The sequence below is a fragment of the Heterodontus francisci genome, chromosome 12 (genome assembly GCF_036365525.1).
Source record: "Heterodontus francisci isolate sHetFra1 chromosome 12, sHetFra1.hap1, whole genome shotgun sequence".
In the NCBI taxonomy this organism is placed as follows: Eukaryota; Metazoa; Chordata; class Chondrichthyes; order Heterodontiformes; family Heterodontidae; genus Heterodontus; species Heterodontus francisci.
This window is the reverse complement of record NC_090382.1, coordinates 29,271,059-29,293,005: the sequence shown is the minus strand read 5'-3', so window position 1 is coordinate 29,293,005 and position 21,947 is coordinate 29,271,059. Positions and strand designations below refer to the sequence as shown.

At 45.0% G+C, this 21,947-nt stretch overlaps 1 protein-coding gene across 1 annotated transcript; it reads left to right on the top strand.

Moving 5' to 3' along the window:
- Positions 1 to 5,373: 5,373 nt before the first annotated feature.
- syce3 (synaptonemal complex central element protein 3) lies at positions 5,374 to 21,659 on the top strand. The gene is made up of 3 exons (XM_068042907.1): positions 5,374 to 5,433; positions 10,667 to 10,769; positions 21,330 to 21,659. The coding sequence occupies exons 1-3, from the start codon at positions 5,395 to 5,397 to the stop codon at positions 21,497 to 21,499; spliced, it is 312 nt and encodes a 103-aa protein (XP_067899008.1). The 5' UTR covers positions 5,374 to 5,394; the 3' UTR covers positions 21,500 to 21,659.
- Positions 21,660 to 21,947: the final 288 nt, after the last annotated feature.

The following is a 21,947-nucleotide window of genomic DNA, read 5'->3' as shown; positions in this document are numbered from 1 at the left end:
AACTATCAGGAAATTAATTTTTTACAATTCTTTCATGTGATTTTTAAAAATTCATTCATGGGATGTGGGTGTCGTTGGCTTGGCCAGCATTTATTGCCCATCCCGAATTGACCTTGAGCCACTACAGTCCATGTGGGGTAGGTACACCCATCGTGTTGTTAGGAATGGAGTTCCAGGATTTTAACCCAGCGACAGTGAAGGAGCAGCGATATAGTTCCAAGTCAGGATGGTGTGTGACTTGGAGGGGAACCTGCAGTGGTGGTGTTCCCATGCATTTGCTGCCCTTGTCCTTCTAGTTGGTAGAGGTCACGGGTTTGGAAGGTGCTGTCTAAGGAGCCTTGGTGTGTTGCAGTGCATCTTGTAGATGGTACACACTGCTCCGACTGTGCATTGGTGGTGCAGTGAGTGAATGTTTGTGGATGGGGTGCCAATCAAGCAAGCTGCTTTGTCCTGGATGGTGTCGAGCTTCTTGAGTGCTGTTGGAGCTGCACCCATCCAGGCAAGTGAAGAGTATTCCACCACACTCCTCCTGTCTTGTAGATGGTGGACAGGCTCTGGGGAGTCAAGTGAGTTACTCGCCGCAGGATTCCTAGCTTCTGACCTGCTCTTGTAGCCATGATATTTATATGGCTACTCTGGTTCAGTTTCTGGTCAATGGTAACCCCCAGAATGTTGATGGTAGGAGATTCAGTAATCGTAATGCCATTGAATGTCAAGGGGAGATAGTAAGATTCTCTCTTCTGGTTATTCAGTGGTCATTGCCTGGCACTTATGTGGCAGAAATGTTACTTCCTCACATTTCAGCCCAAGCCTGAATATTGTCCAGGTCTTGCTGCATTTCTACACGGACTGCTTCAGTATCTGAGGAGTCACGAATGGTGCTGAACATTGTGCAATCATTAATGAACATCCCCACTTCTGACCTTATGATTGAAGGAAGCTCACTGATGAAGCAGTGATGGTTGGGCCTAGGACACTACCCTGAGGAATTCCTGCAGTGATGTCCTGGAGCTGAGATGATTGACCTCCAACAACCACAACCTTTGCGTTAGTTACAATTCCAACCAGCGGAGAGCTTTCCCCGATTCCCATTGACTCCAGATTTTCGAGGGCTCCTCGAAGCCATACTTGTCAAATGCAGTCTTGATGTCAAGGGCAGTCATTCTCACCTCACCTCAGGTTCAGCACGTTTGCCCATGTTTGAACCAAGGTTGTAATGAGGTCAGGAGCTGAGTGGCCCTGGCAGAACCCAAACTGAGCATCAGTGGACAGGTTATTGCGAAGCAAGTGCCGCTTGATAGCACTGTCGACGACACCTTCCATAACTTTACTGATGATTGAGAGTAAACCGATGGGGTGGTAATTGGCCGGGTTGGACTTTTTGTGTACAGGACATACCTGGGCAATTTTCCACATTGCCGGGTATATGCCAGTGTTGGAGCCGTACTGGAACAGCTTGGCTAGGGGCACAGCAAGTTCTGGAGCACAGGTTTTCAGTACTATTGCCAGAATGTTGTCAGGGCCCATAGCTTTTGCAGTATCCAGTGCCTTCAGTCGTTTCTTGATATCACATGGAGCGAATCAAATTGGCTGAAGACTGGCATCTGTGATGCTGGGGACCTCAGGAGGAGGCTGAGATGGATCATTAACTTGGCACTTCTGGCTGAAGATTGTCGCAAATGCTTCAGCCTCATCTTTTACACTGATGTGCTGGGCTCCCGCATCATTGAGGATGGGGATATTTATGGAGGCACCTCCTCCAGTTAGCTGTTTAATTGTCCACCACCATTCATGACTGGATGTGGCAGGACTTCAGAGCTTAGATCTATCTGTTGATTATGGGATCGCTTAGCTCTGTCTATCACATGCTGCTTACACAGCTTGGCACACAAATAGTCCTGGGTTGTAGCTTCACCAGGTTGACACCTGGTGAAGTGCTGCTCCTGGCATACCTTCCTGCACTTTTCATTGAACCAGGGTTGTCTCCTGGCTTGATGGTATGGTAGAGTGGGGGATATGCCGGGCCATGAGGTTACAGATTGTGGTTGAGTACAATTCTGCTGCTGCTGATGGCCCACAGCGCCTCATGGATGCCCAGTTTTGCATTGCTAGAGCTGTTCGAAATTTATCCCATTTAGCACAGTGGTACTACACAGCACGGTGGAGGATATTCTCAATGTGAAGACAAGACTTTCTCTCCACAAGGACTGTGTGGTGGTCACTCCTACCAATACTGTCATGGACAGTAGCATCTGCAGCAGGCAGATTGGTGAGGACTAGGCCAAGTATGTTTTTCCCTCTTGTTGGTTCCCTCACCACCTGCTGCAGACCCAGTCTAGCAGCTATGTCCTTTAGGACTCTGCCAGTTCGGTCAGTAGTGGTGCTAACAAGCCACTCTTGGTGATGGACATTGAATTCCCCACCCAGAGTACATTCTGCGCCCTTGCCACCCTCAGTGCTTCCTCCAAGTGGTGTTCAGCATGGAGGAGTACTGATTCGTCACCTGAGGGAGAGCAGTAGGTGGTAATCAGCATGAGGTTTCCTTGCCCATTTTTGACCTGATGCCATGAGACTTCATGGGGTCTGGAATCGATGTTGAGGACTCCCAGGACAACTACCTCCCAACTGTATACCACTGTGCCACCACCTCTGCTAGATCTGTCCTGCCGGCGGTACAGGACATACCCGGGATGGTGATGGCGGTGTCTGGAATATTATCTGTAAGGTATGATTCAGTGAGTATAACCATGTCAGGCTGTTACTTGACTAGTCTGTGGGTCAGCTCTCCCATCTTTGACACAAGTAAGGAGGACTTTGCTGGGTCAACAGGGCTGGGTTTGCCACTGTCATTTCCAGTGCCTGGATCCATGCCGGGTGATCCGTCCGGTTTCATTCCTTATTGACCTCGTAGCAGTTAGATACGTGGGCATCACTGGCTAGGCCAGCATTTATTGCTCATCCCTCATTGCCCTTGAGAAGATAGTGGTGAGCCACCTTCTGGAATCGCTGCAGTCCATTTGGTATAGGTTTACCCACACTGTTGTTAGGAAGGAGTTCTAGGATTTTGACCCAGCGACAGTGAAGGAACAGCGATATAGTTCCAAGTCAGGATAAAAGTAATTAAATAAGTAATTAAAAATGCTGTAACTGATGTTCATGATTGCTGGATGGATTCAAACTTTAACTTTTCTTCTGAAAGAAGCAGCAAAGGGTGAGTTCTGCGTTTCCTTAGCTCTGATAGTTTGCACTGATTTATGACCAATTATACATTCAGTTATATTCTAACTGGATTGGTGGGTAACTGGAGACCCAGTGGAGTGAGTGCATTTATGACTCTAACCTCCAGGTTATGCCTATGGAGGAAATTCCAGCTGCTGGAATTGCAGAATGTGATGCAATAAAAATCTTGAAATCCAACTGAATTAAAAGAAATTGAACTTAAATCTCACAGCTTGAAGCGTTTGCTATGTTAAAGGCACTACATAAATGCAAGCTGTTGTTGAAGCAATAGACTTAGTCATGGGACTTTTATTTTGGCCTACTTTAAACTATTTGAAGTCACCAGGTTTTTTTTCTGAGCATTGTAGGTTAGCATGTGACTTTTATAATGAACTTATTGAAACCCCCTTTGTTTGCACTAGCAGGAAAACACAAACATTACATTCATTATTGAAATAATTAGTGAGATTTGGGGATATTTCCAGTGACACGTTGGCTTTGGTCCACGAACAGTCCAACTAACCAGAGGTAAGTGGACATCTTTTCCTATCTTCCATTGGTTAGAACTGCTCTTGTGTTTTTGGCGGGCTTCTGACACTGCAAGGTGGGTTGCACGGGCGGTTTGCCCATTGGGCAGCTCGTGGCCCATTCCCCTAACTCCACTGCAGCCCCTCCCCTCTCCCAGCTCTCCTTCCCTCCACTCCCCTCCCTGTTTCCCCCACTCCCCTCTCTTCTCCCCTCCCTCCCTCTCCCTACTCTCCTCAACCCGTTCCCTCCCTCTCCTTCCCTCATCCTCTTCTCATACCTCACACTCCTCCCTCCCCCCTCCTATTCCCCATTGACCCCTCTCCTTTCCCCTTCGCCCCTCCCCATTTCCATCTCCACCCCTACCTCTTTCCCCCTCCTCTCCCCCACTTCTTCCCCTTTCACCTCCCCGTCTCCTCTCCCCCTCAGTCCCTCCACCCCTCACTCCCTCCTCCTCCTCCCCCTTTCTCCCTCCCAATTCTCCTCTCGCCCCCTCTCCACCCACTGCCCTCCCTTAACTCTCCTTCCCTCCCTGATTCCCCACTCTCCTCTCTTCTCCCCTCCTCATCCCATTCGCCTACCCCATCTTCTTCTCCTCTCATCCTCCTCCCTCCCCCTTCCAATTCCCCATTCTCCCCTCCCCTCTCCTCTCCCCAATTCCCCCACCTTCCTCTTCCCCCACCCATGACCCACTCCTCCCCCTCTCTCCTCTCCACTTCAGTCCCTCCTCTCTCCCCTTCTCTCTATCCCTCTCTTCCCCCTTTCTCTCCCAATACTCCCTTCCTCACCCTCCTCTCTACTTCTACGCCCCTCCCCTCTCCCCCTTTCCTCCCTCCTCAGCCCCTTTCCTCCCTCGCTGCTCTTCCCCTCCTTCCTTCCTTCCCCTTCTCCCCCTGCCTCTCTCTTCCTCCCCTTCCTCTTCCCTTCCATCCCCTCTTCCTCCTTCTCCTCCCCTCCATCCCATCTTCCTCCTACTCTCTCGCCCCTCTCTTACCCTTCCTCTTCCCCTTGCATGTTTGTCCCCCATTCTCCCTCCCTTTTTCCCCTCCCCCATTTTCTGTCTTCCCCCTCCCTCCCCTCTTTCACTCTTCCCCCTCCCTCCATTCTTACCCTCCCATCACTCCCTCTCTTCTTCCTCTCCCTCCTTCACTCTTCCACTCCCTCCCCTCTTTTCCCCATTCCCACTCCCTCCACTCTCGCCCTTCCTCTTCCACTTATCCTGCTCTTCCCCACTACCCCCCCCCCGTCCCCTATTCCTTTTCCCCTCTTCCACTTCACTGTCCCTACCCTCTTCCCCTCGATCAGCTTTTTCCCTCCTTCCCCCCCTCTCCTCCCGCCTCCTCTCCTCCCGCCTCCTCTCCTCCCGCCTCCTCTCCTCCCTCCCTTTCCGCCCCTTTTCTCCTCTCCTTCCTCCTCAAACTCCCTCCCCCCTAAAGCTCCCTCTCCTTCCCACTCCCTCCATTTTACCCCCTTTCCTTCACTCCCTCTTCAGTTCCCCCTCCCACTAAACCCTCCCTCCCCCCTCTTCTCCCTTCCCATCCTCTCTCCCTCCCTCGCGCCCCTGCTGTGTGGCGGTTAATTTTGGCGGGAGGAGTGTCGCTTGTCTTCCCGTTGTGTCCTGGCTTGAAACAGGCGGTAAGGCCCCGAGTAATGGCTTACAATCAGGATACGGCAGTCATACGGCCGCAGGTACCTTTCCCAAACACCAAATTGCACTCGCACTCAATCAGTTCGATGGAGTGGTGTTTGTTTGATATATTTTAAAACCTGTTTTATTTTGTTTTTCATGTGCATCTTTGCCCGTGCTGTTTAGAATTGGGCGATGCTGCACATATCTCAGAGCGTCGGTGTGAAGGACGAGGTGATGCCCCGAACTGCACGGTTTAATTTTCTTCTCGACCCTCTTCTGGGATTCGCTTGTCAAACAAAGCAACCCCCGCCACTTCCCAAGATCATATTCACACCTCTGGCTGTTCTCACATCGACCGAACAAATTTCACGAGAATATAAGTGGATATTTCACAATAGATCCATTTGAACGGGAAAGAAAAATTCCAAGGGTAGGACCCGCCAATCCGTGGTTAACTAAAACAGTTAAAGATAGTAGCAAACTTAAAGAAAAAGCCGAAAATTGCGCAAAGATGGGGAGGCAGGTCAAAAGATTGGCCAGAATATTTAAAAAAGCAAAGAATGACTAAAAGATTGATAAGGAAGGTAAAATTAGATTACGAGAGAAAGCTAGCTAGAAATATAAAGACAGAGAGTAAGCGTTTCTATAGATATTTTTAAAAAGAGTTAACAAAATTAGCATTGGTCCTTTAAAAAGTGAGTCTGGGGAATTAATAATGATAATAAGGAGATGGCAGATGAACTGAACAGATATTTTGCATCGGTCTTCACTATTGAGGATACATGTAACATCCCAGTATTAGCTATAAGTCAGGAAATGGAAGGGAGGGACTCAAGAGAATTACAATCACCAGGAAAGTGGTACTGAACAAATTGGTGGAACTGCAGGCTAACAAGTCCCCAGGTCCTGATGGACTTCATCCTAGAGTGTAAAAAGAAGTGGCTAGTGAGAGAGTTAATGTGTGCTAGTTTTAATTTTCCAAAATTCCCTAGATTCGGGCAAGATTCTGTTCGATTGGAAAATAGTGAATGTAACTTCTTTATTCAAGAAGGGAGGGAGACAGAAAGCAGGAAACTGCAGGCCAGTTAGCTTAACATCTGTCGTAGGGAAAATGTTAGAAGCTATTATTAAAGACATTATGGCAGGGCATTTAGAAAAATTCAAGGTAATCAGGCAGAGTCAACATGGTTTTATGAAAGGGAAACCATGTTTAACCAATTTATTGGAGTTCTTTGAAGGAGTTACATGTGCTGTGGATAAAGGGGATCCGGTGGATGAATTGTACTTAGAGTTCCAGAAGGCATTTGATAAGGTGCCACATCAAAGGTTATTGCGGAAAATAAAAGCTTCTGGTGTAGGGGGTAACATATTGGCATGGATAGAAGATTGGTTACCTAACAGGAAACAGAGAGTAGGCATAATTGGGTCATTTCCTGGTTGGCAAGATGTAACGAGTGGTGTCCCACAGGGATCAGTGCTGGAGCCTCAACTTTTTACAATTTATATAAATGACTTAGATGAAGGGACCGAAGGTATGGTTGCTAAATTTGCTGATTTCACAAAGATAGATGGGAAAGTAAGTTGTGAAGAGGACATAAGGGGGCTACAAAGGGATACAGATAGATTAAGTGAGTGGGCAAAGACCTGGCAAATGGAGCATAATGTGGGAAAGTATGAAATTGTCCACTTTGGCAGGAAGAATAAAAAAGACGCATATTATCTAAATGGTGAGAGATTGCAGAGCTCTGAGATACAGAGGGATCTGGGTGTCCTAGTGCATGAATTGCAAAAGGTTAGCATGCAGGTACAGCACATAATTAGGAAAGCTAATAGAATGTTATCGTTTATCACGAGGGGATTTGAATACAAAAGTAGGGAGGTTATGCTTCAGCTATACAGGGCATTGGCGAGACCACATCTGGAGTACTGTGTATGATAGTGGACTCCTTATTTAAGGAAGGATGTAAATGCTTTGGAGGCAGTACAGAGAAGGTTTACAAGACTGATACCTGAAATGGGCGGGCTATCTTATGAGGAAAGATTGGACAGGCTAGGCTTGTATCCGCTGGAAATCAAAAGAGTAGGAGGCGACGTGATTGAAATACAAGATCCTGAGGGGTCTTGACAGGGTGGACGTGGAAAGGATATTTTCCTTTGTGGGAGAATCTAGAACTAGGGGGCACTGTTTAAAAATAAGGGGTTGCCCATTTAAGACGGATGAGGAGAATTGTTTTCTTTCAGAGGGTCGTGAGTCTTTGGAATTCTGTTCCTCAAAAGGCGGTAGAAGCAGAGTCTTTAAATATTTTTAAGTCAGAAGTAGATGGATTCTTGATAAGCAAGGGGGTGGAAGGTTATCAGGGGTAGGTGGAAATGTGGAGTAATCAGTTCAGCCATGAACTTATTGAATGGTGGAACAGCCTTAAAGGGCCGAGAGGCCTACTCCTGCTCCTAATTCGAATGTTCGTAATATCTGAACTAACTTTCAATATTTAAAGCATTCTCTCTAATTTAAGCTTTCCTTCTCAATTATTCTGCATCTCCCAGCTGTTCTGGGTATTTAACCTCTTTGAGAACTACATTTAACTTAACAGCATTTTTTAACATGAATACCCAAGATCTTCCTGTGGCAGCAGAGTTAAAAATCCTAAAATGTGACATTTGGAGACTTGGATCCTGCTAAAGTTTCTGGGTGTTAATGTCATTTTACCAGCTGCTCTCTCTGTTCCCTGCTCCGCCCCACATGTAAACATGGCTTGATTTCCCTCCAATCTCCTGAGTCAAAGGAGTTGATAACCCAGTGTTTGTCCTAATCTATAAATGAATAATAGGCCTATTAGAGAACATTGATCAACTTTCCAAGTATGTGTATGATGAAGAAAAGTCTGTGAAAAGGGCTCGTGAGGTTATGGCAACACTGCAGCCTAGATTTACCAGTCAATTGCTCTTCAAGAATTTTGACCACTGTTTGAACCAGCAGCTTGTTTTACTGATACTTCACAGCTTTCGAAATAGCATGCAAATTTCATCCACTGCTGATGTGCTGACAGTAAATTGATATTTAAAGTAGAAATATATTTTGCTCAGTTGTTCATTAATTCTTAAATGTTACAAAGAGAGAAGATCTGTACATTTACTGTCATCTCTACCATTGTATTTTATTGTTTTAATCATTATTTACAGGAAGTCTACAAATTAATACTTTGTTCAGGATTTCCCCTGATGTAACATTCTAAAATTATGCTTAAGTGAAGTTAGAAGTAGCATTGTTTCTGAGTAGCCCAACTAACTAAACGTGAGGGATGAAATTGAGTTTACAAAAAACAAAATAAATCTGCACTAACCAGGGGTACTCAATATGCTGGATTGCAGTACAATGTATGAAAAATATATGAATTTATACCACACAGCAGCTCTTCAAACCCCTGCTGCAATTAATGAGGCAGCATCTTTCAGAAGTTGACCTTTTGATGTGGATGGGACAGGGACAACTTGTTGAGTTGTATGTGGTAATGTTAATGAAGTTGGATGTATGTTGCAATCTTGCTTTATGTGGGACAAGTTGATATGGATGGATGAATGAACCTGGACCAAAGAATATTCAGGAATATCTGCAGATAAAATTACAGAAATTCAAGCCAGTCAAACTTGTGAAGAAGAGAAGATGAAGAAAATACATTTGAGAGGTATTAATTTGTTGATCAACATGAAAGAAACAGTGTAAGCAAAAAATATCAGATTACAGTAGTTCTCAAGACTATTCTGGAATTTCAAGAAAGAAAGGTGGTTGATTTGAGCTTGAAACTCACCTGTCAGAGGCAAGGCCTTCAAAAAAAGCAGTAGACTCAAAATATAAGTGCATCAACTGGGAAAGGTTTGATATTTCAAAGCTGACTTGGATGCACTGAGAGGGAAGAGAATGCAGGGGAGTACTTCTGAGGAAACTGAATTATCCTTCAAGATTAGCATGTTAAGTGGAAATATTCAACATGTGAATGTTTAGAGAACTAATTTTTAGGCGACAATCTTAATAGAACTGGAGCTGTTCTAAGGGAAGAAACCACTAATAAATTAAGCTGGATGAGGCATGTTAACGCTTACTTGGAAACGAAAGTCTCATCACTACGAAGATCACAAAGGGACTGTCAGCCAGATCAATATAATTTTAGAAACCAGGAATACACCTGATATAACTTCAGCCTGTAGAAAAGATTACCTGCAGGATTTTCCAGATGAGAGGAGGAACTGTTAGAGTGGGCACTGGGCAGGAGATTTTTTGATTGAAGTTCCAAATTAAAACTGTGAGACTGCAGTGCTTCTCAGGCACTCCAGGTCAGATTTTTAAAAATTCATTCATGGGATGTGGGCATCGGAGGCCATGCCAGCATTTATTGCCCATCCCTAATTGCCTATGAGAAGGTGATGGTGAGCTGCCTTCTTGAACCGCTGCAGTCCATGTGGAGTAGGTACACCCACAGTGCTGTTAGGAAGGGAGTTCCAGGATTTTGACCCAGTGACAGTGAAGGAACGGCGATATAGCTCCAAGTCAGGATGGTGTGTGACTTGGAGGGGAACTTGCAGGTGGTGGTGTTCCCATGCATTTGCTGCCTTTGTCCTTCTAGTTGGTAGAGGTTGCGGGTTTGGAAGGTGCTGTCTCAGGAACCTTGGTGTGTTGCTGAAGTGCATCTTGTAGATGGTACACACTGCTGCCACTGTACATAGGTGGTGGAGGGAGTGAATGTTTGTAGATGGGGTGCCATTCAAGCAGGCTGCTTTGTCCTGAATGGTGTCGAGCTTCTTGAGTGTTAAGTTTGTTTTGGGGTTTTAGTAAACCTTATGTATAGTTTGTCCATGGGCTTCCAGTGCCTGTCACACTAGCTGGCTACATTGGGGTGCAATCAGTGCCTCAGGTGCATTGTGTGACTCTGCATCTGATAATACAAGTAACAGGCATCTGATGCACTTCAATATGTTATGTGTCTACCATTACATTAGCAGTCCCAGAAGTGTTTACTCGGGAGAGTTATTATAGTGAGCAAAAAATCTAGTGGCCTATGATTTTTATTTATGTTTGCTTACCTGTGACAATAATTTGGAGGTCACTTTCATCTTGACATGAAATTGCTGGACACTGAAATACTTAAGAACTAAAATAATTTCCATCGGAGTTGTTACAATTCCTGAAGAACAAATCACAATATTCCATCATTGCTTTAATAGAGGTAAGTCATTATGTGTAATGTAAAATCTTGTTACATTATTTCTGAAAATTATTATGCTCTTAATTTTTTGTAGATGGCAGAAGGTATACCATGCACTCAAGAAGACATCATAAAATTGCTTGAAGACACACGTGTTGAATTGGAAGAAAAGTTAAATGATTTGGAGATGTTGTCAGGTGCAGTTTGTTGCTGCCTATGATTAGATTTTAGTATATTTTGCAGGAAACTTAGTAAGATCCATGCTCATATTTTGAGGGGGTTCCAGGGTCTGAGAGAAGAATTTTGGGAACACTGGAGTGAGAGGTTTAGGGAATACTGGATTAGGACCGAAGGTGTGGCATCACTGAGGAAGAGGGCCTCTGATTAGTAAATCAAGAAGGGAAGTCTCCAGATTTGAAAGTATTGGGAGCAATCCTGAAATTGGGGAGAATTAGAAATATGATATCAGTTTGTTAGCACTGACTGTCTTTAGGATCTGTGAATGAGGAAGGGGCTCCTAGGGGCCATGAAATTGGGGTGGTGTGTTGGGGATGGGGGAAAAGCCTGGCAATATTTAGAGTTTGCTGAATCTGGCAGCCTTATGGGGGAAGGGGTAAATGAGACCAAATTACCCTTGACTTCATTCAGCCAATAAAGTGCCACAAACCCTCTGACATCTTTGCAGGCATGTGAGAAAATTTTGGATGTAGGCCATCATGGAATAGATGATTACTGCAGGGTGACAGAGGACAGAGATCCCAAGCACAAATGCTGTATTGCAGGCCAACACAGTAGCTGCCACTACTGGGACCTGGAGTTCCAGTTTTCCGGAGGCTCTCAGCTTTAACTTTGAGAGACTGGGGGATTGGGTTGGGAGGACCTTGATGACAAACTTCACCTTTAGTGACATCTGAAGATTGCTCTATCCAGATCCTTGGTCATCTGTAAAGGCCCAACAACAGGGAAAGGCATACATAGGGTATTGACCTCAAGGAAATGACTGAGCCTCCTAACCCTGTCATTCCCTCAGAGGCTGCAGGAATCACGAGGAGCGGAGCAATGACTTTGTAGGGTCTGAAATGCTGGAAGTAATTGCAGGACCATTTCATGATCAAGCAGAAAAAGAAGCAATGCAATAGCCAGTTACAAGATCCCAATTGAGGAGCAACAGTTTGCAGCCACACTTCCTTCTACTGATGTGGCATTTATAAGCAGAACAAGACTAGGAAGAAGACCAAACACAACTTACTTTCTCACTAGGAGCATGAATTGGCTAACCATCTGTGCAATAATGGAATGAAAACCTTTCAATGGGTTTGCTTTTAAGGGCATTCATGGCTACATGTGTACTATTAATGAGGCCCTGCATTTTGAGGAAGTTTGCCAACTGGTAATAGTGATGCAACTTCTCATACTGTTGCTTCTTTTCCATGGGGAAATGGAGAATTGTTTTCTCCGGTTAACAAGATTTCTGTGATCTACTTACTGTAGGCCAGAGGTGGTGAGAGCAGTGAGAAATCTAGTGAGGAATGCCACTCTGCTGACCTCACCTTTTTACACATCAGGCTCTTCAGTGGGTTAGATACAACTAGCGCCCAGCATCTCCCCCAGCAAAATTTCATAGATTCTGATTATTGGGGTGTACAAATAACAGTTCCGGGTCTAGCCTCTGCCTGCTATCTCCATCCATTTTATACTGACATTACTTCAGCCCCTGTGGATATTCAGAGCCCTTTCCTCAGGAGATTAAATGGATTTGGAGCGTTCAGTGAAGGGATGGATTTAGTAGGCTAACTTGAAAGCAAAATACTGCGGATGCTGGAAATCTGAAATAAAAACAAGAAATGCTGGAACCACTCAGCAGGTCTGGCAGCATCTGTGGAAAGAGAAGCAGAGTTAACGTTTCGGGTCAGTGACCCTTCTTCGGATTTAGTAGGCTGTTTGACTTCTCATTCTGTATGTTCTGATTTTAACAAAAAAGCTTTTTTTTTGAAAGGGTTTGCCAGTAGCAAAAGCAGTAGAGCAGATAGATTAAGAAGAAAACTGCAGCTCAAAAGAGCGAGGACAGAAGAGTGGAAATGTGGGTAGTCATTTTTCTGAGTGATTCCTAGTGCATTTGAGTTCCAGTGTGATAACTGCACTGGTTTGGACTATTTGAATGGTTAATAACTACCTAGTTGTTTTGAGGTATTTAATTTTTAAATTTCATTTATTGTCTGTCTTCCTTTTAAACTTTCCCTATTATTTCCCAATGGATAGTTTCCCAAATCAGAAAGTATCAACTTCTGATTCACACTTTTAAGACTCAACATACCGAGGGATGCCCACACTGGTTAAGGGAAATCCTATTACTGATTTATGTTTGAATAAAGATTTTGTAGTAATCCTTGGAATGGGCAGAAAAATGACTTGAAAAATTAAATAAGCTTTTTGGAGTTTGGATTATGCTGTATTATTGATGCAGTGTAGGTGGAGCTTTATTCTGCAGTGAATTCATGTAAGTGTTACGAGCAGATGAGGAAGGGGTCTCCGGTTTCCTTTCGCCCCTTCTCTGGTTTGGCCGCAACAGAGTTTATCTTTTTAAACACATTGATATTTAGCTTACCACCTCAGTGAGCCTTTGCTCACTGTTCCTCGAATATAATTACAAATGAACCAATTTCGACAGGTTTTCTTGGGTTTAAACAAGAAAGATGTAAGTTTATTAATTTTATCACTCTAAACTGGTTCAAATTACTAAAATACGTGACGCATCTTCGCTCACATGCGTACGAGAGGCACACACACACATACACACACAAATAGATACAGAGGGGAAGAAAAGTTGGGAGGTTAAAGTAAAGTTGGTAACAAATGGAATGCAAATACTGGGCTGTAATGTCCTTAATTGAAGTTAAAGTCTTGGAGTCCTCACTGGGGCCAGGTGCGCAATTTCAGGCTTGCTTCTCTGGTTCCAGAAGGCCAAAGAGAGGTTTCATCTGTCTTCTTGGTGGTCACCTGTAAAGTTCTGTAGTCTTGAGGCTTAGAAGTTGCCACCATGGTTTCCCTGGGACTTTGCTGGAGAGAGAGAGAAAGATGCTTTCTCTTCGAGTTCAGTTGCAGTCCCTTTCCTTTCACTCTGAGGCACCATTCAAAAGCTTCAGTGTTACACCAGCTGGTATGTCATGTCATCATCTCTTTGTTTGAAACAGTAACTTCTGGGAGGAACTTTGAACTTCAGAGTCCATCAGACATACTCGGTGGTGGTGCGGGGGAGGTGGTGGTTTGGCTCTTTCAAAGACAACGGGTGTCAACATCTTTTGATCACCACTATTGACAAAATCAATCTCACTAACTGAATCAGGGAGCACCCCCAATGTTCCAGCTAGACTGGGTAATTTCCTTCTGTCTCTCAGCCAGCCTTTGTCTTCTCAAAATGCAAATGTGTGTGGCCATTTTAAGCTGTTCGGTTCTGCTTTTTAAACGCTATTTGTGACGTCCAGTAAAAGTTTCAAGCAGTGTTCCAAATGACAAAATGAATATTTCCATTTGGCGTGTGTGATTTTGTCACACTAGACTTGGGCTGGTGGTCCTTGATGTAAGACACTCTAAACATGGAAAAATACCCCACTCCACAATATTCATAAGGTTCTCTACTTTCGTAATTGCTCAACAAAATACAAATTCTTTCCAATGAGTGACACTATAACAGCCATCAATATTATTTAGTACTGGGTTGCGGGTAATTGGCACTGTGCCGCTGGACAGTCTTAAGTTAAGTGTCAGCTTAGCTTATTTGGTAGCTTTCTTGGTTGTAGGTACAAGCCTCAGTCCAGGATTTCAGCACATAATTTAGGCTGGTATTTCAATGCTATAGTTTGGGGTTACTGTCTTGTCTTTTGGATGGAATGTTAAGCCACGGCCTTGATTACATAGGCGCAAATGATTCCATAGCACTATTTGACCAAGAGCAGGAAGTTTGTCTGGTGTGTTGAGCAGCATTCTTTGAACCAGCGACATCTGTAACCGATTAACTGATCATTCCACTTATTTACTGTTTGTTGAACCTTGCTGTAAGAAAATTAACTGTAATGTTTGATCACGTAACAATAACAGGACTTCAAAAATAATTAATTAGCTTTGAAGTGCTTTAGGATTGCCTGAGGATGTGGAATTGCCCTAAAAATGGAAGTTCTTTGTTTTTTGCCAAGGAACACTGAGATTTGGGTAGAACAATAAAATATATTCCAGTGTAAAAACAGAAAGTGCTGGAAATACACAGCAGATTTGGCAGCATCTGTGGAGAGAGAAAGCAGAGTTAACGTTTCAGGTCTATGACCTTTCATCAGAACTCACAAACCTGAAACAATAACTGTTCCTCTTGGCACAGATGTTGCCAGACCTGCTGTGTATTTCCAGCACTTTCTGTTTTTATTTCAGATTTCCAGCATCTGCAGTATTTTGCTTTAATTTAAATATATTCCAGTAGAGTTCAACAATAGCACCACCAAGTGATGGAAGTCAAGAATTACAGCAGCATAACCATACTTTGTACTTGTAATTCAATTTACAACTATACATATTAATATAACAAGATGTTGCATCTACTGTGCATTTGGCGTCTCTGTAGACCATACTATTGCTACACTTAAATACAAAGCCCTTGGAAAATGTTCTGTGTCACATTTACAGCTGAGTAGTTCATAGGCAAATTAATTCCATCACTCATCTATTTCGCTGCTGCCTTAGCTGGTGTCTCTGATGGGTATTTTTTTAAATATAAAATTTTCTTTCTAGCAATGCATTGCACTGTTCCCCAAACTGCTACCCTGTTCTCTCATCATCTTTCACAGAAGAAAGCATTTGCATCACTACCACCATTTTAGTAGTCTAGATCAGCACTATGTTGCACTGGTTTCATCTGGTGCCTCCCTTTTCCATCCCATGTAATGTGCTGCTGCTACAATTTGCTCGCTTTCATCACTTAGCTTTTAATCTTTTTTATATGTGGCTGAAACACTAAATAGTAAAGGCTCGAGCAAAGCATAATAGTCAATGGGTGGAAAAAAATATTTAATTGAACAAATTTTAATCTCGTTCTACAGCACCTGCATAAGTCACTCAATGCATGATTTGCACATATCCAATTTGTACATTGCTGATCCTGTCTGTGTTTCTGGATTTAGCTAATCTGCATACTGGGGACTGAATTTGATCATCCCATTGCAGGTCCCGTTGGCAACCCCAGAAGCGGGTGCCGTTGCTACATATGATGTGTGCATCTGGCTGAACACGATCATGTGGCAGCCAGCCACTTAACATATTGGAGGCACGGGCCCTGTCCTATTACAGGACGGTGGCTGGCTCCAAGGTGCTGATGGTGGTGTATTATGACTGCAACGTAGTTGCTGGTGCCATTTATAAAGCGCTGCCTACCCTGCTGTATTGCTGCCTTTCGGGGAAACAGTGAACCTGGAGTCCTGCTGCATCTCTTTGATGTTCTTTCTAACTGCTGGATCCCCCTGCACCATCACTGCTGCTGCATTTTAAACTCCTGGAGCTCTCTGCACCACTGCTGCTGTTGCTTTTGCTAGAACTCCTGGACACCACCCCCCCCCCCCCCCCCACCCCCCTCAGACCCTGCACCACTGCTGTTGCTGTAGCTGGAACTCCTGGACTCCCCTGCACCACTGCTGCTGTTGTTGCTGTAGCTCCTGGATCCCCTCTGTACCACTGCTGCTGTTGCTGCATTTTAAACTCCTGGATCCCCCTGCACCATTGCTGCAGCTATTGCTGTAGCTGGAACTCCTTGCGCACTTGGACCGCTGCTGCTATCTGTCAGAATGACGCGGGAGCGAGCTGGGACCATGTCCAAGGCAAGACACTGGGTGGCCCCTTGAGAATCTTCTCTAGGCTGTAAGGGAAAGGTGAGAGGCCCTCTTTCCAAGGGATGGCAAGAAGAGATCCTTCCACCTCACCAAGAAAACCTGGATTGAGATTGCAGAGGAGGTCAGCAGCCATGGGGTCACTCCCAAGAACTGGGTCCAGTGTCACAAGAGGGTCAGTGATCTCCTTCACTCTGCCAAGGTGAGTCATCCATACCTCCTTTTTGGGGTTTGCATGTGGCTATGTGAGAGGGAGTGCGACATGGGGAGGGAGTTACCACAAAAGCAATGGCAAGAGGGTTAGGCATCACCACATCTTGGCAGATGCATGGCTTCATCTCGGCGATAGGCCGCCGCATTTCGGACTTGGGAGGAGCCATGTAGGAAACCCCATCAGGAGATGAGGGGCTGCCACGAGCATAACTGTTCTGTTGCTCTTCCTGCGAAGTCTAGCTATGTCCCTCTTCCCACGCAGGCGAAACTGGCCCATAACCCCAGGGAGACATCGAGGACTGGCAATCTGATCCCTGATATGCATCCTCTAACGTCGGCCGAGGTTGAGGCTCTGGAGCTAGAAGCTGGTGACCGTGAGACTGAAGTGTCCGCTCTACAGAGTGAGGAGACATCATGTTCATGTGTCCTCCACCACACTTTTGGAGATCTGTATCACGCATGGTTGGCATGAGGCGATCTGAACAGCCTAATGTTTATGTTCTCTCATGTTGGTTGGCGACCTCTGAAGAGGAGGAAGAGCAGTCAGAGGATGCACTGCACATCAATCTCCTGCATATTTCACCAGTGCAGATACTTTCACCTCAGTGGATGGGCACTTTGGGCTTAGATTCATTGTCACAAGCTGGTGAGAGCACCACAAATATGCCTGAGCAGCTGACAGAGTCTGACAGCTGATGCCACTGACAGTCGTAGGACTGTGGGTGGCCAGACCCATGCTGAGCCCTTGGCTGATGACGAGTCTCTGGGGTCCACAGCACAGGACATGCTGGAGTTGCAGAGTGAGGTAAGGGAACATCTGGCAGAGCTGCCAAAGGCAATGTGCCGCCGTGAGCAAATGATGGAGGAGTCTTTGCATGCCATGTGTGCTGCCATGTCTCAGGCGTGTGTGCACCTAGCTTCCTCCATCGAGAGGTTGGCAACCCTCGTGGAGAGTCAGATCGCACAGATCCACGCAGACCTGCACACCATCGCCTTGGCCAAGAGCTCAACACAGCAATGGCAAGGTGAGAGAAGGATTGGCACTCGAGTCTTCTCCAGGTCCTCATCCTTCTCGTGTCAGCAGGCAGATTAAAGTGAATCTTGAAAGCGATGAGGAGAGGCTGACCTCCACATCTGGGAGCTCCCCTCAGGGTGCTCTGAGTGTGAACAGTGATTCCTCAGCCCATCCGCCAATGACCCCAGCCCCAGTAGCCATGACAACTGAGAAATCTCTTGCACCTCTGCAGGAACTCTCATCCAGCTGGGGTTCTCCAGGCCTCAGGTACCCAGAGGATGGCTGCCAAAGTCAACCCAGGCAAGGAGCAGCCTGATCAGCAGCTTTCCTTCACCTCAGGTGTCAGCTCAGGGGCTGCAAGGTGTAGAAGCACGCAAAAACATAAAAAGAGCACCTAGACGCTTATCGGGCTTCATGGGTGTATTAATTGTGGCCTTTGAATTGTCTTCTGTGATTGGTGTCATAAATAGAGTTCACATTCATTGTTGCAAAATGCTCATTATTTCATGCCTGAATTGTGAGATGCATCCTTCACCCTTGCTGCCTCATTGGGCTGTCAGTGTAGGCACAGGCCATGTTTGGTAAGCATCTCAAATTGTGCAGAGCATGTGGTGAAGCTGGGCTCTAGGCACGGAATTAAGACAGAAAGGAGGCGACAGGCAGAAGGCAGTGAGGTGAGTCTTTATTGAGTTCATTTTGAGAGGCCATCATGGTGGCAGGGAGCGGGTATGCATGAGATTGTCTCTTGCCTCCCTTGTACGTCTCTCAATTGCCCTGGTCTCTGGTGCAATATCCAGTGGTGCCTTCTCAATAGCCTCCTCCACATCCTCTTTGTTGGATGAGGACCGGCGATCCATCATGTCCACTTCATGCAAGGCCTTCCCCCTCTGCTGTGCTAGATTCTGCAGAGCACAGCAGACCACCACGATATGCAAAACCCTAGCAGGGTGCCAACAGATTGATCCAGGCACTGGAATCTCATCTTCAGCAGCCAAATGGCCTGCTCGATGGTCGCTCAGGTGGATCCATGACAGGTGTGGTACCTCTCCTCTGCTGCAGTGCGAGGACTCCTCACAGGCATGGGTAGCCATGTCTTCAATGGGTAGTTCTTGCCCCGAGAAGCCATCTCTGAAGGTGAGCGGGGAGCCTAAAAAGATGTACACATGGGTCTATTGAAGTATGTCGGCATCTTGGCTTCATTCTGGGAAGCGGGCATACACCAGCAGGAAACATTTTCGTTGGTTGCAGACCAATTGAACGTTGATGGACTGGAAGCCCTTCCTGTTGGTAAAGGCCATTAGCTGCTCTATGAGAGCCTTGATGGCCACATGCTGCAGTCGATGACACCTTGTACCTGGGGGAATTCAGCGATGACTCCGAAACACATGGCCCTCGCTCTCTGCCTGACTGTCAAGGTCTGTCCGGTAGCGAACATAGTCACTGGACCTCTTCAGCAGGGAATTGGTCACATCCTTGATACAGCAGTGGGCTGCTGCCTGGGAGACCCCACTCATGTCCCAGGTGGAACCTTGCAAATAGCCAGAGTTGTAGAAGTTGAGTGCCACGGTGATCTTCAGAGCTACGGGCATTGGGTTTCCACTGACACCCGTGGTTTGTATCTTATCCTGCAGCATGGTGCAAAAGCCAGTACATGTCAGAATTTACATGTGGCATCTACAAAGTAATTTGTGCATTCAATGCCACCCTGTACCATGTGGAATCCTGTAATTCTGGCGGAGATGCATGCTCACTCTGCCTACTGCTCTCTGGGAAGAGAGAATAAAATGTATTCAGCTCTCTCGGCATACAGAGCCTTAATAGCCTGCCTTGTGTGGACGTTATGAGAGGGGTTAGCTGGAGTGTTCAGTGGACAGCAAACTGGGATGTGTTGCAAATAGCACCTGCTTCGGCCTAGAAGGAGCACGACACATAAAAGGTCATGGCTATGGTCACCTTTGCAGTCACTGGCAATGCCATCATCGGCCTATTCTGAGGCTGCAGTTGGTGAAGCGGAGGTGTCTAACGCACTGTTCCTCGCTGAGTTTGAAGTAGCAGAATTGCACCCTGAGCACTCTGAACGGATATAGTGTTCTGCTGAAAGCCCTTCTCTCCCTTCTTCTCCTCCCTGTTCGAGCAGCTTGTCCTCCTTTGTGTCACTTCTGTTCATTCTCCCTGTCATGCTGCAGGCCAAGTGGGATAGAAGCAAGTGGTTTGAGCAGAATTCTGAAGTCAAAGCCAAGGCCTTCATAACATGCCACATCACTCCCTGTGGACTACAGTAACTCTAGATAGCAGTTCAAAGCATCAAACACTTCTGGTTACTTAGCAGCAGCCAGTAGAAATTAATCAGAACCTATCCTAAAAGTAGTTGATGATCCCTTTAAATAGCGCTGCTTGGGAGGTGGTGGGGGGGGTGTTCCTTCCTGCTGCTGAATGCATGTTCGGCTGTACGATGTTATGAGAGGGGTTAGCTGGAGTGTTCAGATCGAAAATGGCACTGCTAGCATCAAATTAGCATTGCACATTGATGTCACCATCTGCCTATTCTGCATACTTGCGGCACACTGTCTTTCTGCTTCTGCATCCGCACTAACGCCTTTACCAAAATGATATCCAGTGCAGCAAGCACTTGAAGGTTATGCATGGCTCAGAATCTATTTTGGACCCAAATGGCACCCATAGAGCCAAAAATACAACAGCTACGCAACTGAATTTGGCAGTCCTGGTCTACTATTCAAATAGTCCCAACTATCCTTCTTTTATCAAAATAACAGGAAAAATACTGGAACCTAATGTATTGATCCCAAAAAATTCTGAATCTGAGTTCATGTCAAAATCCCTCCTCAGTCAAATTGTCAACAATCACTATTTGTAAGAAAAACCTAGATTATATCTCCTCTCAGTCTTACTCTTGAGAAAGATAATAGCATGAAATATGAATCCCTAAGGAGCTGAAATTCTGCTTTCCCTTGAATTTTTTAATTTGGAACTCTTTGCTCTAAAAGGTTGCAAACTTTCTTGAAGATTCCCCACATGTTTGCAATGACATAATTGTTTCAATACTAGCTTGGAAGCCCGAATACTTCAAACACCTGTGTCTTCACTTTCAACTCTGCTACTGTCCACAGTGGCATCAAGACAAAATCAGTACTCAAGTTTCTCTGTCGAACATCCAGAGACCCGCTCCATAGGTCTTTGCACAACATGCCAAAACCTGTTGCCATGGTTTTCATTGCATAATAAACAGGCTGAGTGAACTCTATCAGGATCCAAACCCAAGATCTTATAGCACTGAGTCTGACTGACACATAGGCAAATTATCTCCCTGGTCATTACAATAAGAATAGGCAGTTTGTTTTACTCGTGCAGTATCTTGAAAACATGCTACTTGTGCAGAGATTGGTGTGTGGTGTAAGGATCTGAAGATGAAGAAAAATAACTAAATATGTGAGGGAAGTTATTAAAACCTGCACAGATAAAACAAATGTTAAGAAAAAAAGTGGCTTGTGACTTTTTATAATTATCAAGAAAATGAAGATTGAAAACAGTGCTGCGAATTGTGCAGAAATAATTATTTATTTTGCAGAAGTTAAGGAAACTGCAATATTAGGTGAGAATTCATTTTTTATCTTTCGCTAATTAAATTATTTGTTAACATTTTCTAGTGCAAGCGACTTGTATGACCTATGACATGGTTACCGTCCGTACAAACCCCTCTGTCGTGGAATCAATGATGCGCTTGAATGAAGCATATCTGAACTGCAAAGAGTCAGTAGCAAAGGACTACAAAGAAATGCTAACTAAACCCAAAGAAAATAAGTCAGCAACAGATTGATACAAAGAATAATTGTGATGCTTTAAAGCTTAGGTTACATGGTCTGTAATTTTTGATTCACTATGTCTATTGCTTGTTCAGAGTATCCAGTATTACTCTACTTATTGGAGCTGCCAGTTGCTTTGATACTTGGGTAGCATATATAACTTTTTTTTGTATTGTGTCGACACTTATAAACTATTTTATTGATATTAAAAGTAAAGCTTTCCTAATGTTTATTTATTTGTTTCTATCTTTTGCTTTGAGAAGGCAGTTTTAGGGAGTTGAGAAGTGTTCTTAAAACTATGAATGGGACAACAGCCCAAAAACAGCTGGGACTGAAATATTACCATCAGAGGGATAGTTTTCACTGCTTTAACAACATAAAGTGATGGTTGATGGTTGGATGTACAGCAATGCTGATTTTCCACCCATTTCACACCACCTTTGGGAATCCATGGGGGAATAT